This window comes from Strongylocentrotus purpuratus, unplaced genomic scaffold, assembly GCF_000002235.5.
Source record: "Strongylocentrotus purpuratus isolate Spur 01 unplaced genomic scaffold, Spur_5.0 spur5_scaffold_7, whole genome shotgun sequence".
Classification (NCBI taxonomy): domain Eukaryota; kingdom Metazoa; phylum Echinodermata; class Echinoidea; order Camarodonta; family Strongylocentrotidae; genus Strongylocentrotus; species Strongylocentrotus purpuratus.
This window is the reverse complement of record NW_022145613.1, coordinates 815,400-835,394: the sequence shown is the minus strand read 5'-3', so window position 1 is coordinate 835,394 and position 19,995 is coordinate 815,400. Positions and strand designations below refer to the sequence as shown.

The 19,995-nt window shown below is 36.2% G+C and overlaps 1 protein-coding gene across 2 annotated transcripts in view; it reads left to right on the top strand.

Annotated features, from left to right (window-relative positions):
• LOC115917904 (epsilon-sarcoglycan-like) overlaps positions 1-19,995 on the top strand; it is a 72,999-nt gene that overhangs the window by 51,183 nt on the left and 1,821 nt on the right. Inside the window, exons 8-12 of one of the 2 annotated variants that reach the window (XM_030974248.1) lie at positions 609-632; positions 6,390-6,410; positions 7,801-7,950; positions 14,743-14,862; positions 19,100-19,149. In XM_030974248.1, the coding sequence (XP_030830108.1) occupies positions 609-632; positions 6,390-6,410; positions 7,801-7,950; positions 14,743-14,862; positions 19,100-19,149 (365 nt within the window). The remainder of the gene's footprint in view (positions 1-608; positions 633-6,389; positions 6,411-7,800; positions 7,951-14,742; positions 14,863-19,099; positions 19,150-19,995) is intronic. The other variant, XM_030974249.1, reaches the window with a different exon arrangement.

The following is a 19,995-nucleotide window of genomic DNA, read 5'->3' as shown; positions in this document are numbered from 1 at the left end:
TGATTTATCAAGGGATTTGAATTGTTCAGCCGAGTAGCATGTTAAAGGTTGTTGACCCATAGAGGGCTTTAGTTCTACTGGTGTGGAAAGCAGAAATGTTCAGGTCTAGCGATTGTCCTCCATGCTGTCTGTCACCAATAGAGGGCTTCAACTGACCTTTCAGGATATATACAGATTCCAGCTTAGATTGAGAGATTCTTGTGGGAGGGAGATCATCAGTGATATAGATAGAATCAAAGAGGCAAAAGGCGAGAGAAAGAGAGAAAAAGAAACAGAGACCAGGAGAGAGAGAAACAGAGAGAAAGAAACAGAGAGAGAGAGAGAGAGAGAGAGAGAGAGAGAGAGAGAGAAACACATATCTGTAAGAGTTTCAGAGAAGAATGGCTGAAGCAGATATAAAAGAGATTGAAAATAGATAGGACGTGTAATTACTTCAAAAGATAAAACTTAACTCATTCTGTTTCATTCATGTTTTCAATCTTAATGTATATTTCATGTTGACATCTACCACTTTATAAATGAATAATACATTATTTCAATTTATTTTTAATTTTAAACACATGTGTAACATTGATTTTGTTCTGTTTCTTTTATTTCCTATCTTGCAGGAAAGAAGTTGCCAGTACATCTGAGTAAGTATGTTCCCACACTCTATCCACCCAAATCATATCTAAACATTCCCCCAGATCTAAGATAATGTAACCAGCCTTCATTTCCTATGAAACGCAGCAGCTTGTTTCTTAGCAGGAAATCTATTTGATTTCATTTAAAACATTCAGGTTAACAGGTACAATTTCATTATTTCATTTCTCGCTTGTGAAATGTTCTCCTAGTGATTTGAGAATTGAAAGGAGGCTGTGAAATTTGAATTGGTAGGAGGAAATTTGATTACAAGTTTGGGGAGATTTTTGCAGCATCACGGAGAGTGTTTATTTTGGTTCTATGATTGATGTGATGTAGATTTAAAGCAGGGAATATCAGTGACAGAGACCAGTAGAATGTGTCTTAGCAGCTGGTTGGAATTTAGATATTCATTTTAATAGTGTCCAATGGCATTGACCAGGAGGATGTGTCATGATGCTGGAAATAAACAAGTAAATAATTGTATAGTCCTTCGAATAATGGAGTAAAGCGTTATTGCAGAACTCACGTAATCCATCCTGTGTTGGCCAATTTTTAAAGATTCCAAGCCTAATTTGAGCATACATTCTGAACATATATAGTAGGTAATAGGACCTAGGTAGTGTTGCATTTGAAAGTGATTTGTCATTAAGTCATTCTATTTTTTGCTTCACCTCAATGCAAATGTGTTTTTTTCTTCTTCTTGATGCACATATTTCTTGGTACCAATTTACTAGAGAATATAAGTGCAGATTTATTCAAGAATGATACGTCATTATGAAAATGCTAATGTATTCATAATTTGACATTTCTTGTCTTCATTACCCAAGACCATGTAACGGTTGGTTACATCGTAAATTAATTTAATTACCAATGTCATTTTTATCTTCACTTCATATCTTTCAGAGCTTCTGATGAGTGATAAGTTATTAGAAAACTTTCACCTAAATCACTATTGTTTTGTTGTTGTTGCTTTGTTTGACCACATTTCCTGAACTTTAAATGTATTTATCTTTTATTGCATTTGTCAGTTGGGAGCCCAAGAAGGTCATTAGCTCATATACTTTAACACATAGTAAATGCCCTTGTGGCTAGGAACTGTATTTGTATGAAATATGACGTATGAAGTGAAGATATAAACCCATCCTCCTATGAAAGGTAAAGTGAAAGTGATTTTTTAGCCTGCAGGTATGGAACCATCTCCATAGAAACTGATCATTCTAAACACTGTCCAGATGGTTAGAGTCTAGACCCTAGCATCCTTACAACAAATCATAACATGGATTAACCATCATATTTCTCTGACAGGTATGAAGCCTGGTTTAGATTGGTTAAAAATGATAGTAAACTGTGTAAGTAAAGGTAATCTTGAGTTTTTTTAATGACAACGTAATGAAACTTACACTTCATATTCAAAACTACAGATACAATGTAAATGATACCTGCCATATGATATTGATAGAAAGTATGATGATATGTCAGGAGTGAGCAATGGAGGATTAGAACATCTAGCATGCATGCAAAACATTTGGTTTTCAATTATGTAAATATGACCTTTGCTCTTTAGTGATGTTCTCCAGCAAGCTTTTATTAATTTCTCTATTAAATATTTTCTGGTCTACACAACCTCCCTACCGCATTAATAACAATTTAACATTATTTTGAGCCAGTTTCTCTCAAAATAGAATTCCATTACCAGAGCTCAATCTTAGCTTTCAACTCATAGTGTGATCTGATTAGGATATTAAGGTAACCCCTGTATTTCTTTATATTTCAAATTGATTGAAGAAGATTAAATTCAAGGACATCTTCTGTACATGTACCAGGTAAAGATCATAGTATGAAAGACATCATGTATTCTGATGCTTTAAAGATGATGACTAGAGTGGATCAGGTACTCACTGGGCTCTGGGGCTTGTAGATGTAGGAGATAGTAGAGCTGATATTGATCCCTTCCTTACCTTAGGATATGTATGGGTTGGTTTGAATCCAGTTCCCATTGCACACAGAGAGTGGTGTGCAACCCCATTCATTGTGTATCATTCTATGCTAAACCAGTACTGCAGCATGTTAACATTGTACTGGTCATCAGTTGTATTGGTACTATAGCATGGCCATGAAGACACTCTTCTCAAACTGTGATGCTTAACCTGAAAGATTTCTTGCCTAAAAGAGGATGAAATTTGACATTTGATACAAAAGCACAGCGATGAAAGTTTTTTGTTTGAAAAGAGTTGAGTTGCCGTCACTGCAGGAGGAATTGCTTCAAGCTATAACCCAACCTTATTTGGTGCTGGAGTGTTGATGATGTGATAAAAGGATCCTTCACAGTTCAATGGTCTTCAGAGAAGGGGAAAGAAGGAAGGGGAGGGGGAAGGGGGAAGGTCGAGATCTTTATCAGTGTGCTATCAGGACGTTACTCAAGACATAGTCCCACCTCTTAACAATCATCAATGTCTTGAGTCGGTTATGTGGCTGAGGAATGAAAACATGTGGCGTATGAAACATTTTACTGGGATGTAGCTGATGGCCGGACCATGCTCTGATTCAGCTAAATAGAATTCTCATAGGTATATACTCAAGCTATATCAAAGTAACTGTAATTTTCTTTTAGCAAGATCCTGGGTGAGATGACTGGAGAAATATAGTCAAATTTGTACATTACATACCGATACATTAACTTATTACCAGTACAAATTCTTGATATGAAGACAACAGATGAAGATGTCCTGCTCAAAGTCTGATTTCATATGACTAATTTGACTACCAAAGTGCTTTATACACCTGAGGTTATGGATCTATTTCCAGCAACAAAACTGAGCCAAATTCAAACAAAATAAGCCAAATATATTAAAATAAGGATTCAGTTTTTGTTCTGTCGGCCACATAGAGGTAATATCACAGTTTGTGAAATTTTGAATTAACTTTTGATAGAGAATTAAACCCAATTATGCAGTTTATGAAACATAATAAATATGTTTGTAGCATTTTTTTATTTTAATTCACACATTTTTTTCTTCTCAATATACCAGGGATCAACACAGACAGGCACCCAGGACATATGGACATCCAGAATCCAAGTCTAGTCCCCTCCCCCCCCCCCCCCCAAATATAAAAACATTCTCACATACCGGTATATCTCATTTATACAGCCCCTACAGTTTACAATTCGGCCCCTACTAAAGTGTTAGTGTTGAGCCCTGGATATACATTTATATTGTCTTAAGAATGCAAGCTTGATAGAAAATATTTCTATTCAAATCTGATGAGGCAGAATTATATCACTCTAATCTTTGGAATATTTATATGCCTATCTATGGGTTGATGATAAAAGCATTCTTCTATGGGTAAGAATGCCCTTAGTCTGTGAGCGTGAATAAGATCTATGATCCATTGGTCTTCAGAGACCTGGATGCGTGGAGGCATGGAAACAATCACTTCCTTCTCAACAGATCCTGGTGTATGTCTGCTCTAACGAGGGCAGCAAACCGATCGTTATTATCTCAGCTATGGTGGAAGTGATTATGGAGATGGTGTTTTCTAAGACAGCAAAGTCTGTAATTTGAAACCGGTAGTTTTGTGTCACATGCCATCAGTCGTTCTCCTGTGGTCCATAAAGAGATTTATCATCAAGAACAATCTCCTAGCCCTAGGGTAACCAAGAAATCAGTTTTACCAAAGAAAGACTAAGCTTTGGTGTAAAGTAAAGCACCTTGCAAATTATTGGTGCTTTATGACTAAGTAGGCAGCTATATATGGAGCAATTTATTGCATATCCTCCATAGAGGATGCAAAGAATTTGATTTGTTGCTCCAAAAAGAAGTTTTTTGTTGTTGAAAGTGTTAATTGTGGATGAGTCTGTGAAATCAATTGATATCATCAGTCTGTATCAAAAGACAGTACTAATGGTGTTAATCCAGTATGTTATCTGTCATTATTGAAGAAGAAGGAACTCGTCGTTCCTCAACCAGCAATAGCCAATATTTGAAACAGACGTACTGCAGGACAGACTTCTTCAAGTTCTCCTATTTCCCTCGTACGTGCAAGGACTGGAATAAGTTACCTGATAGCGTTATCAACACGGGATCAATTGATTCCTTTAGGTCCCATGCGCTATAAGATCGCTCCATTCCATGACCACGTGCCTCGTTTCCGTGTCTTTATATGGACTAACAAGTCTGTCGACATGTATTGAAGAAGAAGAAGAAGTACCACAGTAAAGCGATTCATCCACTTGATATTCAATACATCAGTACAGAGGTTCAAATCTCTACCTGTAAGATGTCAGAACATGAGGCATTTATTCTACAATTGCCTCTATCAACCCAAGGGTATCTAGCACTTGGTAGGATTTCTCCTTGACATAATGCAATCTGTACTACAACATTAGAACTTTGTTCCGGTTAAGTAGTATGTTTAATTTGCAGAAGCAGTTGGAGATGTAAATTCACTGTGTTAGATGCAATAAGAAAATGAAAAGATATACAAAGAGATCTCCTATACCAAAAGTTCCAGATTAGATTAGATTCCCCAAAGCATTGTATCTCAGATAAAGTAGTCTACTGCCCTCTGTAGGGTCAAATACATCATTCACCTCAAGAACCTGTTCTAAGAAGACTAGCAGCAGATACAAGAGAGTGGAGTTGAATTTTGTTCATAACGTCATTTCTCGCTTTGAACAGTTATAAACATGTCACATATATTTTCTACTGAGAGCCAGAAAGCTGTTAGCTCATATAAATCGATATACTTTTACATAAAGAAAACACTCATCTGACAATACGATACATTGATTTGATCTTACACTGTGTAATAGAGACTGACTCCAAAGCTTACTGATTGCCTGGAGGTTGTATCTTGTCCACTTCTAAGAGTTCAAGACTCTTTAAATCAACCAGGAAGTAACAAAATATACTCTTTCTTCCAGGGTTAATATCCTTTCTGTATGATACATACATGAAAGTACTTACAGAATGTTCTGATCACAGGTCATTTGAACTTTTATCTTAAAAATCAGTTCTCAAGACCCAAATGTCCCTGAATCTACCATCGCACTTTTAACATGATTGATGATTACCAAGTTAAATCAGTATCTTGAGGGTATATCATCATCTGTCAACGCACATCCCGCCCAGCATTACAGCCAAACAATGACTATAAATAAAGAGCTTTGTGAGATCATGCAACTCGATAGTAGTGGAGCCCTCTACGAATCATTCCCAATTTCCTCAACCAATAACTTTGGAGCGAGCTATCTGACCGCAGGCAAAGTTACGTGCCTTTTAACTCAGGAGGCCTCCTGTTGTATTCTTAATCCCATTTCCTCAAATTTCCTTTTTGAAATCTTGTCCCTGTTCACTCCATGGAACGGAGCATGTTTCCCTGGTCCTATCAGTGTTTTGTTAGAGCTAAACACAGCCCTCGGTTAAGTGGTACATCGGTTATGATTGGTTGGTTAAATTCTCTTACCTTCGGTATGAGAGCTAGAACCTGGGACTTGGAAACATAACCTCTTAATTGTCCTTTTTCTGCAACTCATTCAATATGGTGTAGTCGATTCTATTCATTGAGGAATTTACATGTATCATTTTGGTCAGTCCATCTCCCAGCTGTTATGAAACAGTTAAATCCTGTAGATAACCTCTTCTCCATACAACATGTTTACCTTGTACGTTGTGTCTTTATGAGCTGACAAGTATATACACTGGACATTTCAAATCAACACCAAATATTTCAAAAATGTTTTCTTTTATCAAATTTTGGTTCAGTTGCTTCATATTTGGCACAAGGTTTGTATTGCATTCCATTGCTTTCCTCTCTCCTCTCTTTTCTTAAATCCATCGATCATTTTTTGTTTCTACCATAATGCTCATAATTAAAGAAAAAATGCACCATGCCTTTCCTACTTTACCAAGCTCTTTCATTGGAATGACCTTTATTCTTTGAAGATCACCGTCATATATGTATTTGTATATGGGAACACACAGAATGTTCTTGTAGATGTAGAACTAGAACTATGATGTTGCTTGGGGTTGCATGAGGAGGAAATATAGGCCTAGTCCCAATTCTGTGATAACTACGACTAATGCCTCCACGAAGTTAAAAACATCAATTATGTATTCTTGTATTTTACTCATCAATGACATTGAACCAAATTATGATAACCAGGATAGGATGTGTATTTTTGACAGTTCACATTTATTGGCATTCAAAGGATGGGACCAGGCCTAAGATTCATGAAATGGCTTTTTTGTACATCAAAGACTAAGTATTAGATGAATTTAGTTGACAAAAAGCTGTAGATCACCGATAGAGGGCCGTTTGGTTGTGAATACAGGGTTCAATGGAGCTGATAGGAAAGCTTACATCACAATATAAATAATGTTTTGATATGAACTGCCAGATCATGACATCATACCATAAAACATACATGTAGATGCATTTGTAGTTTAGGGCATCTTTTCATGAAACCATCATAAATACAAGTTCAACGACATCCCATTGAAACTTGTGTTAAATTAAATGCACACTTTTCATTAGGCTATCGGTGATCTTGTACTTACAACGATTTCATGAAACAACCCCCAGGTTATTAGGAAGAGAAAGACGCAAATAACATGCACTGCACTATATGGATAGATGTCATTCTCATTGGCATGTTGTAGTGGATATAGAGGGAGAGTAGTCTAGAAAGATATTATTGCTTCAATGAGAATTGATCTGCATTTAATATCACATGCAGGTGGTTGGAGTTAGTCATAGAACAGTCATTCTTTGAGCTCAAGCTGTCTAGTACATGGATATTAGGTGCAAATTAATAGATTCAAGAATGAATACTTTTACCCATTCACCAGTGGAAAATAAAATATGCGTCATCCCTTTCCTTTCTCCTTCTGTCTCTCTCTTTCTAATGTGTCTTTATCTCCTTTCTTTCATTTTCAACTTGTATCTCGAGTTCTCATTCTCTCTTTTGCTCTCTTTCTCTTTCCTCTCTTACTCTTTCTCTCATGCTCTCTCTCTCTCTCTCTCTCTCTCTCTCTGACCTTCCATTTCCCTGTTTTCTTGTACTATCTTGCAATCTCTGCATTCCATTCTCCTAGAAGTTTGAAATCAATAAAATTAATTTGTCATTGTCCTACCTTTCTTTCTCCTTCTCCTCTCCCGCACTATGTCTTCCAGACTGCAGCTGACCCATCATAGGACGTTACGTCAGGCGTGTCGCGACCTCCGTACGATGTCAAACCGACGTGATGGTACTGCTTCCGTAGCGACGCTTACTCCAATCGGCACTCCAACTGTCGGAAGTCAAAGGTCGCACTCTCGTTCTAGGTAAAAACTTTTTGTAAAATGTATTATCCTAGGATGATTTAAAATTCTATTCAAAGTTTTATCCATCCATCTTTCCAATAAATGGTTAAATCTCTGCAGTGTCTGATAAAAATGCTCTCAAATTCACTCCAACCAAAGATATATTTCCTCCTTTGGTAAACTTTTTCTTCACACTTCCTTGACTGATTCCACTCTGTTGTAGATCAATGAACCTTGCAATCCTTAGACAGTCCTTCATCTGTATCTCATGATCGTCTGTCTCTGCAGCGTAAATCCTGCTCAAAACTCTTTTTCCTATTTGATCAGTAGAACACAGCAATCTGAGACATCTTACATCTGTGATACATGATATGATATCTGCTAAAATTAGTTATTTATTTCAGATCCTTCTGCTCTTCAATTTATCTTTTTTCTCTTTTTTCTATCAAAGAAATTATGAAGTTCTTAGTCATCGAGAAGAAGCTCTACAGAATTTGTATCTTTTAATTTCCGGTATATTACAAACAAACCAAATTGCTCTACCTTTATGGTACTGTGTGCATTCAGTCTAAGAGTAGGCCCTACTGTACTATGTAATTATTCACTGACATTGCAAGTTTTTAGTTGGTTTGTCAGTGTTTTTAAGAACAGAACTTAATTGAACCTACTTGTATGTATTAAGTATGAATAAATTAAACATTTGCCCATAATATACACAGAGGTATGTATCCTTGATTATCTAGTAATGATCTTGACCTGAGGAAAGCCCTAATATTTAGAACGCTTTCAAATAACAACTCTTTTTACCCTTGGATAGTGAGAACCAAGCTAGCTTGCCATGATTCTGATCTTCTTCATCTACTGTTGATCCAAAGGAGATTTACATACAGGTCTTTGTTCGCTTCATGGTAACCCTACCGTGCGTCATATACTTCACTAGTTTTACCTATGAAAGCCAATAGTTTCGATGTGTGTGTATTCATACTCTCAGATTTATCAGAGATATCCCAAATATCTCTCTATTTTTTGCATATCGCTTAGATTAAAGTAGTTATTTAAGTAAATTGAAGGTTTTTAAATGACAAAAACATTGAACAATATCACAAACTTTTATATTGTATCTGTGGAGACATCACTAGCCATATCTCAAAATTGGCAATTCTTTCTTATATGCTTTTAAAGTTCAGAAAAGTCATTTGATAAATACACTGGACATTTATCAACTGTAGGGTATATTGAAGTGGATTTGTTAAGAGCTGTTTGATTTTGCAATTACATGAAGTTCACTTCTCTTCCCTTGCCAATTAAATGACCAAAATACTCTGAGAAATCACTAATATTGCATTATCGCCCTGTTGATAGCAGCACAGATTTAGATAATGCAAAAGTTAGACAAAGTTCTGTCTATCGCTCAACCAGACATTGGTTTATAAGTAGCAATCAGGAGCTCAATGGGACATCCAAAGAAGATTTAAGGTCACAGCGAAGTCACTACAACGTTCATATTCACCACATTACTGCTATCACTTTAAGTGGTTGATGTACCCACAGGTCTACACAAACTCCTCCGTGTTACTATTTGTAATGTTGGTTGATTTCCTGGAAGATGTTTGTTTCCATGGAGATAAGGTTGTCCATGCTTGATGCTTGTCCACATGTTTCCTTAGCTTCTGCAATCCATCATGACATTTCTAGAGACCAAAGAGAAGAAGTTGCGTTGTAATAGCAGAAGATAGATAAATAAGCAAGGATTAGAACCAAGAGATCCCAAACTAAAGCTTGAAGTACAATTTTTTGTCTGGTGTCGCAGCTCATAATTTGAATAAAGTTATGATTTCTGTTGACAGAACAATAATTTTCCCCAGATATTGATATCCAAATTTCTTGCTCAATGATATAGGAACACATCACATAGCTTGACCAACAAATGCTTACAAGGACATATATATATCTCTCTGTTAAAATAATCACATATAGATTGTGAATTATTGCAATGAGGCTCGTTTTTTAAGCCATTGGATCCCAAGCCACATATTTCAATATTTGTTACAGACAGAATATGATATTACTCAGCAATGATAGGATTAACATCACGGTAGGCAGGAAAGGATGAAAGCCTTGAAAATGAATTAGAGATAAACCGAATTGGGATTGATTTAGGGGTAACCGGGAGTTATTCCCGGGCTGGAAAGGCCATGAAAGTTTGAAAAGAGATCCAGCTCGTGTGGTGACTTCCTGTATGTGGATAGAGCAGTTTGGAATATGGGAGTGTGATGTTGAGACTTCTGAGGGGGAAGGGTTCTACAGGTACCTGTTAAAAGTGATAGAAAAGATACCTCTAATTGTTTAATGAGCAAAGACAAAAAATAGTCAGAAGCAGAGTCTATCATATTTCACCTGTTAACTACTGTGTTCTCTCATTCTCATAGGCTTGATACAGGGACCACCTGGTTTCTGTAGGCAATGGATTTATAGATAGCCTTTATTGTAGCAATGGTAGTAAAAGTTATTGTTAAAGCAGTCTCAGTATTAGTTTGATAAATGCCAGCATTTCAGACTTCACTTCTCTTTTAGTTCTAATGAGTAAATTCTCCCTAAATGAAATACGGTCATCAAGTAAATAACTGAACCCCTATGATCATGTCAAACACCGTATTGCTTGTAAGCAGTACTGACTTCTTTGCACAAGCTAATTTCAGTTGCAGAATATTGCCATTTAGGAGGTTTTACTCATCACAATATAGTTTATGTATTTGTCTAGCCCCTAGAGGTAAATTAGAATTTGGGCTAAGATTTGAAGAATCTTGGAAGGAGAAGATAGAATGACAGATATAAGCCAGGGTAACTTCCTTCTGTGATGTAATGTGAAATATATCAGCTGGTTTGGTATTCATAGTCAATAAAAGTAAGAATGAAGATGATTCCTAGCTTTATTTGAAGGTAAGGGATTTGTCTGGCCTATGAAATGATTCTTTTAAAAGCTATAGCAAGGATGCTTTTAGTAGATCATTTCTGTTCACAGATTTTTGTTCATATAATATATATAGAATAGGTAACAGATATAATGAATTGATCAGCCTGATTTTCATGTTAGAAGTTCTCTCTCTCTCTCTCTCTCTCTCTCTCTCTCTCTATCTCTCTCTCTCTCTTTCTCCCCTCTCTCTCTCTCTCTCTCTCTCACTCTCTCCCTCCTTTTCTCCCTCCCTCCATCCCTTTCTCTCTCTCTCTCTCTCTCTCTTACTCTCATCTCTTTATTATTCTCTCTGTCTCTTTCTCTGTTTGCTCTTTGATGACTCCTTTCATAATCTCATTCTCTCTTATCCTTTTTCTTGTATTCTAATGTTCTCCTTATCTTTCACATTTTCCCTCTCTGCACTCTTTCCTTATCATTCATTGATTTATAGTTTCACTTATAGGGATCAGTCCTGTATCATCAGTAACAATAATATAAAATTAGTCCAAGTAGAAAATGTGTTGAATCCTCAAAAAAAAATGGTGCGAGAGGCTCATTAGTGTAGATCAGACAGCAAATCTGATATTAACTTTTCCACATAACTTCAGGACACTGATTTTTATGTTCATACATGTAGTTATCAATGATGGTAATGTGGAAATGGTCCCCTATCTCTTTGTCTGCTCACTCTTCTCCTCATTTATTAATGTTGAAACAAGTGTATTTATCCTCTCAACCTTGTAGAGCAAATTGTTTATTCTGTGACTATTTATATCCAAACAACAAATTACCGTTTCATGATAATGAATCGATTAAAGGACATCAAAGCAGATGATTTGTCAAAGTATGAATTTCATCTTCTTTCAATTAATGATGAGTGTACAGACATTTTTCCCATAAACACATCTGGTCAGCTGGACCATCTTTTTTCTGTCTTTGGACGTTTCCTTCACTTAATTCCACGTAATCTAATGACTCACTTTGTTTGATTGGGAACATGCCACTATATCAATACAGTGTAATGAGTGTTTCTGAAATATCCCTATGTCCCATCAGCTGTATCGTGTATAAATGTTTATGAAGAGTCACCTGCTCCGGTCACACTTTCCTAATTACGAGGCCCAGCTGTAAGGATTGCTACTCTTCTTTTGAAACAGACATTCATGGCAGCTAGAGCCCTTTGTATCTAGTGGAAATGAGGCTATGTAATTGCTTCTGTTATTACTTTTAATATTAAACACATCATTGTTGCCACAAAGCTGCAAGAGATGCTGCAAGATTGCCTTGCACCTACCACATCAGTCCTTCTAAAGACTTTGTCAGAAGAGTTTCTTGTTCTCTCCCTTCACTCGCTTTACTTACCTATCACACATCCTCTCATTCTTACATTTTTTTCTACCATCTCTTTCTCATTACTTCAATATTTTCTTTGTTCTCCTATATCTCTTGCATCGCACAATTCTCTTGCATTCTCTTTTTCTCTCTCATTCTCCCTTTCAAACTCACAAGTTCCCTCAATTTTGATAGAATTTAATCAATTTCAACTTGGCAAAGCTGAATCCTTTACAATTAGACCTTGGCATATAACTTTCAGAATAATTGAGTGATTAAAAGAAAATTAATTAACACAGTTTGTGTTCTTTGTTGATAAGCATACAGGTGTTAATGTTCCTGTGAAACTTGTTTATGCCATGTTACTTGGCTTCACACCCAGGGGCGTCGCTAGACCTTTTTCAGTGGGGAGGGGGGTGTAGAGGCCACCGATTACTAACAAAACTAGCCACCAATTACCGACAAATGAATTAATGCCAATGTGCCAATGTCTACAAATTAAACCCTATAAACCTGGGCCTGGGACTAATTTCCTACAAACTATCTATACCTGTGCATGAGCACATGGTCATTTTCCTTGACCTCATGAATACACGTTTTATTTTGTCAAGACTAGTCAGCATCATAGCTATAAACAAATTTGCATCCCCAGAGTGCAACTACTCGGTGTGGCGTGATTGGAAAGAGCGCTGCGTTCGTACACAAATAACCCGGGTTTGAAGCTTGATGGAGCAATTTTTGAACCCCTTTTTTCTTTTGCTGATATTATAGTAAGGTTGTCAATGACAATGATTTTTAATGATTGCTGGTTGCTGAGTTGTAGACTCTCGAAAGTCATCACAGCAGATAAAAAGTCACAGTTTGAGGAAAAAGTAATTCACTGGCCGACTGACATTGTACATCTCACCGAGTTAAAACTTCTGCATTGATATAGTACACGAGGATCGAGCTCAACCTGACACAGCAACGTATCTTTGCATATTTTTCTTGCTCCCCTCGACGAGATGAGTCCACCCAACAAGCCCTTTTCCTTTTCCTTTCTTTTCTTTCTTTTCCTTTCCTTTTTTTTTCTCTTTTTCTTTCCCTCTCATTTTTTTCCTTCCTCCTTTTTTCATTTTTCCTGATGGCAGCGCAATTTTACCAACAATATCCTGATAGGCACCCCCCCCCCCTCTAGTCCCCTCCTCCCACCTGACATTGTGATATTTTAAGTAATCTTTAAAGGTCAACAACAAAGTGAAAAACCTGTCCACAAAAAAATACCTTCATTTACTTTGTCTTTGTCTTTTGAGTATGATTTATGCAGGTTTAATATCTTACATTTAGTATAGCTAAATTATTTTTCCAGAAGACATCTTTTTGAAAATAAAATGTCAACTCATTGCAAGTTACATTCTGAATTTAATTCAATATCATACCTCTGTACATGACCATGCATGTATACCACACACACACTCACACACTAATGAATACATAATTATAATATCTCAACAATAAAACACTGTATTATTTGTGCATAGTCTATTTTTTTCAAGATGACTTGACCTCAATTTGTTCAAAAAGTTCTAGAAGATCAGAAATGTTGATGAAAATAAACCAACTGTACATGGTCAAGTTCCAAGTGCATGCCTGATATTGAAATGAACTTACTTTGTAAAATCCCACCATTCCAATGTCTTAATCCACATGGCTCTTATCCCTCAACTGTGAAAATATCTTATGCCACTGTCTCCTTGCGTTCACTATCTACATACTAACTGTCCTCTTCTAAGAGTTCACTTCATATTTCTTTCTCGTTAGCTTTTCTATTGTCATCATGGTCTTGTCCATGAAGTCCGAATGACCCAGACAGGATGTCATCATTGCTTCACACTCTATGCCAAATTATTGGGTTAATTTGACAGAAAAATAGTTGTTGATGGATGACCACTGCAGCTCTAGCCATCTGTCCACTCTACACTGCCCCTTAACTAGGGTCCTAGCTAGAAATGAATCTGGAATGATGTAATGTGTCCTTATAAATTACTTCCTTTGGCATGAACCAGATGAGATGTATCCTTGATTATTGTGAGGTGTCTTCATTCATTAAGGACATGATATCACATTCAAATGAATACAGGTGATGTGTAGATACAGTTCCATTTCTCATGACTTTTCAAGTGTCTTTTCATTAAGGAACATCTGCATTTTTTTGTCATTCAGATACTTCTTACACTTTAATGTAAAGCACCAGTTTGTGACTGATTCAATTATCACTTAAAGTACTAATTATGTGAGCTACTTGTGTACTGAGTTCCTTACTGATGGAACATGAAGCTAATCCCATGAATAGCTCAAGAATAAAGCTATTACACACAAGATAGTCCTGGCAATCAGGTAATATTCCCTACATGTATATTTTATAAGTATGATGTACAAGTAGTGACTTTTTAATTGTCATTTACCTCAATTTATTGATGAGTAGAAATAGAATAATTAGTAGTTTGTTAATGTTGTCAATACCATTTTGTTTTGTTGTTGTTTTACAGAGGATATGATGAGTACCCATGGGCCAGCAGCACCCCTCAAGTTAACCATCGTGGTATGGCTACCCCACCCCCCTACAGGACACCGCCCCACCCTCACAAACATCGTGAGACAAGCTTCAGGTGGGTCTAATATTATATTGATTTCTTTCTGTTTATTCATTCACCATGTTAATAATCATTGTTAATGACATCTCTATTGCAACTTCTACATCTTATATTGCTCAATCTGAAATAGAATTTATCAATATGGATTGAGTCCATGTATACTCTAGACCTAGTTGATTATTGGAGACATTTGAGCGTCACTTTATGAGATCATATAGTTTTTGTAAGCACATATATTTTATACTGATCAAGATTTGGACGGTTCTTTTAAAAAGAAGTCATTCAGTTGACATCATTGCTATTTGCAAAATTCTAGTTGATTTTATTAAAGTAACTACTAGAGGATATATAATAACATTGCATTCGATACACCTTAAATGTTTGCTAATTGCATGCTAACTCAAGGTCTAAGTATGTCACAGAATGGAGAGGGATGTCACAGTATATGACTCAGCATGATCCATGTATACTGAGAGAAAACATCCATGTGCCTCACTACTCACAGACTCAATTAATCCTTCCTCTTACATCATACTATCATTGTACTATCAAAGGTTGTCAGTCATAAGATTTATGCATGGAATTCAGTGAGTGAATTCAATGTGAGTAAGAATGATTTTGAACATTTTTAAAATCAAATTTGAACATATACACTCTTCATATGAATGAATAATTTCTCACAGACAGTAAACCAAGATCAAGATATTCCTTGGTTTTTATCAAATGGGTTGTATCATTGATTTTGAGATACTGTCAAGAACTCAAGATTATTACAAATGTTTGTCACTTGCAGCCTCTCTCCTCAAGTTCAAAGATATTCTTAAACATTGCTTGTTACACATGGTACCCTAGGAAGTAGTGAATCTTTGTGTTAATCTAACGTATGTCATCAAGCGTTTGACCGATTGGCTGGGACAGGATGAAAGGATTAGACTTGCAGTCTGGACTCTGCCTGTCATCACCATGACGACAGCATCAAACTTTCTTATGAAGCTAGAGCTAAGAAGGGGGATGGGTGTTCAGGCACAGACTCAGAAGTTTGATTCAAAGCATATAGTGAAGATATTGAATGATGTGTAGAACTTCTGTAAGTTTTACTCTAGGACCTAGAAATAGCTTTCGGAAACATACGTGCGTAACATCATATGTTGTGTACCCGTGCACCGCCGCACACCTGGGGGGTGTTTCACAAAGATCTTAAGTTGAACTTATCTCTAAGTTGGACTTAAAAAATATGGAAAGCCGTTAGCATCTTTGAAAATATTTTGTAAAAGTTATTTTGAAAGGCATAAAATGTTGATTCAAATCATTCATATTTTCTATCATCAAGGAGATTTAATATTCTGGATGTGGAATTTATAAAAAGTCTAAAATGCCTGAATTTCTGCTTTTGAATATATTTCACTTTAAGGCTCCAATGGCTGTCCATAATTTTTAAGTCCAACTTAGTGTTAAGTTCTACTTAAGATCTTTGTGAAACACCCCCCAGGAGTATGTAAGTCCCGGAAGTGGCTTGAAAATACATCCAAGAGGCTACATCCGGGCATATTGGCGATAGCGAGAAATTAGGGCCAAGAAACAAATCAAAAGAAAGAATTGATGATGTAATCTTGACCCATATGTCTTGACTTGTATAAGGATGAGAGGGAGGATGAGAGGGAGGATGAGAGGGAGGATGAGAGGGAGGATGAGAGGGAGGATGAGAGGGAGGATGAGAGGGAGTCACAGGGGAGGATCAGATTAGTGAGAGGAGGAAATGAGCGCTGGATTTACCAATCTATAGAATCGGTTCTTACCTCGTCCTTTTTATCTAACCTAGATCTTCCAATCTAGGACTCTATTGATTGACTAATTATGAAAAGCTAAGCTTAGGTGTAATTCATTCTAAACTTATACAGGACATGACAAATGTATGTAAAAGTGAGGTGTATTGCTTGGGCTGCATGTGTAGAGATAACAAACTTGCCTAAGGCTTTCCTCATGTAGCAACATAATACAGTGTGTCTATGTATTTCACCTAATTTCACCTAGGGAATGCTCTATATATAGGCAATTTTAACTTGCTTTATGAATTGTTTTGAGAACTAGGAATGGCTTTTAATCAAATTTACTTTAAAATGCTCTCCTCATTCTCTTCCATTTTCTGTGCTCCTGTCAGTTGAGCCTCAGCTCTGTTTTCCGCTTCACTTTTGTCCCCGTCATAATGGTCTTAATCTCTCTCACATTATCTTCCTCCCATGTGTGTCCTCTTCATGTGTTTCTTCTCATCCCCCTCTGGGCAATCCTCCCACATAGAGTAATAAGCAAGAAGACAAAGAAACTTAAAGTGTTTGCCAAAGATTTGAAAGAGACCTGAATGAAAATGAAATGATAGCAAAGCTATGACAGTCATGAATGTAACTACTTTATGATGTAATAAGGAATAGCTTTCAATATGTTTGTTGGTATATGCAATAACCCATTTGACTCCTTTTCGATCTGTGCATAAGGGCTATAAATTTAGAATACAATGTCTTTCATGAACATCATTTTTGTGTCCTGCAGGAAGATTATTTTCTTCATAGAAATTTTTAAAAAAATATGAATTATTTTAGTTAGTCTTAAAGCTGATGAAGAAATTCTAAAAGATGTATCACTCAAATAATCATGATTTTCACTGATTTGAGATCTGTATCTGTAGGCCTCAATTTTGTAATATACATGTATTTTATACCTGTGTCTGTGATGCGTGCTACCAAGTTTAGATTGCCCTTTAACTAAGCTACAATCGAAGAGCTTTAGGGCAAGGAACTGAGTACTGAGTGTTAAATCTGACTCAGTTATTCTACCCATCATACATCTGTTATAGATTCACTAGTTTCACAAAGATGCCCTATTTATTGTCTTATCATAACACATCTTAAGATGTTACCGCACGCCCCCTTCCTTCTTCCCTAATTGAAACTCATTCGCATTAACATAGTTTCGGTCTTTTTTTACTTCATGTGCGTGTGTGTGTTTGTCTATGCAGTCATTCTTGGGCTCACTTTTGATTATCAATTATAATGATTGTTTTTGTCATAGTAAAAAGACAATCTGCTTTTTGTCTTTGATTACTGACAAATTTTATCAAGATGTTCTCTTGAATTCATTTGTGTTAGGGCCAAGTGATCTAATATTGTCATCTTTTGTTTATTGTACTTTATTAGCAACAGGTTTCACTGTCACTTAAAATTATGGGTTGGTTTGCAATCTGTTATCAACCGAAATACAGCAATTTCAAATGAGGAACAGTGATATTTGGCCATGAACTGATTATTAAAGTTGATAACTCTAGAGAGAGATGCAAAGTCATATTTTCACAATTAGATTTTCTAAGATATTCAAAGAGTTTGAAAGGAAACTGCACTCTTTTATATCAAACTTGGTACAGCTAAAGCATGAAGCTTTCACTTACGTCATGCCTAAGAGTACACCTTTCTGGAGTAGTAAAACCAAGCATAACCTCTCCAAGCCTACAGTTATACCTGTCTCAAGAGCTGAAGAAGCTCAGACTATTCTCATACGTATGATTACACCTGTCATCCTGACTAGACACTTGTCTTGGTCAGTTGGGTCTTCCTTAATCCACTCTCACTTTTGATATAAACTACAAATAGAAGAATTGATAATATCACACCAAGATAACATCGTCATATGTAATTTACACCAACTCGATGACATTTGATACTCTTTCTCTCCCATGTTTTCATGTGAAAAGTTGATGTCAGGTAATTTGATCCTAACATTTGGTTTTGTAAGGGTGACTGATAAAATGTCAGTTTACTCCAAAAGAGGTTGGCTTAAACCCATCTCTTCCCATTTTCCATTGAATCCAGACCACCAGAGGATTAGCCCTCATCCCTTTGCTCTAGAAATAGCCTGTCACATCTCATTAGTTAATCTCTATTTTTTCTTCTGTCTCAGTCTCCTTTCGTTGTTGTAGACATTTGGATTCCAGCATACTTGTCTATTCTTGAGCCGAGTCCTTGGTCATCGACACATCTCAGACGACAATCGCTCCACGGTCAATACCCTATTCTAGACAAGTTCTGAAGTTCAACCCTGAACCTAACACACAGTACCTTACTCTGAGCTCACTTTCTAAAATGTATGAATCAAAACGCCCATTTATTAGCGAGATTTTGATCATCATTATTTTTGTTATAAAATGCACCTCCATTATGTATTTAATGCAACCATCAGTAATGTTGTTTTGTTCTTCTAATTTCAGTAATCAAGCATCGGACAAGAGACGATTATCTGAACCTTCCAACGCCCGAGGTAAGATGTGGCGTCGGTCTTTTTGAAAATTTGAAAATTACATACATTTTTTAACATCTATTAAAACATTCTTCTCAACTAACTAGCATGTAGGATGTGAGTTAAGTTGTAAATGTTTTCAATTGTTCATCTTTATACAAACAGTATTCACTCTGTATCTAACTTTTGATGGGAATGTAATTTAGCAAGAATTAATGACCTTTTTGCTTGTAACCAATGATATACATACATGAAAATGAAAGGAACATCCAATGTTCTGTTGCACATGGAATGGGAATGCATTATATAGAGTAAAGTTCCTTGTTCAGTCTTGTGTTTTAATGTATAAAATTTCTGAAATGTGTGCATACAACACAGTGTAATATCTCCACATTGAGATAGAATTACTTTACAATGTACAGTTAAACCTGCTTTAGTGACCACCTGTCTACAAAGACCACATTTTTTTTGTTTCCCTTGAAAATGGTTTCTCATCGAAACATGTACTATAGGCACCTGTACATAAAGACAACCTGCCTATGAAGACCACTTTTCTTGTCTCCCTTGGGTGGTCTTTATAGACAAGTTTCACTGAATATGTTTGCTCCGGTTTGCTGTAACCTACTTGCGTACTAACCATCTAGATTTGTCTTGTATCTTAAAGGACGCAAACACAGAGCTGGACCACAATCTTCAATCCTAACTCTTTAACAAGTAAAACACCTCATAGTCAACACATGTACAAAGCATGAACAATTTTTATTTATTTTATTTTATTTTCTTTTATTCATTATCAAAAGTTATTTTATTTAATATTAAGCCTCTTATTGTTTCCTTCATTTTCTTTTTTGTTATAGACGAAGTTTA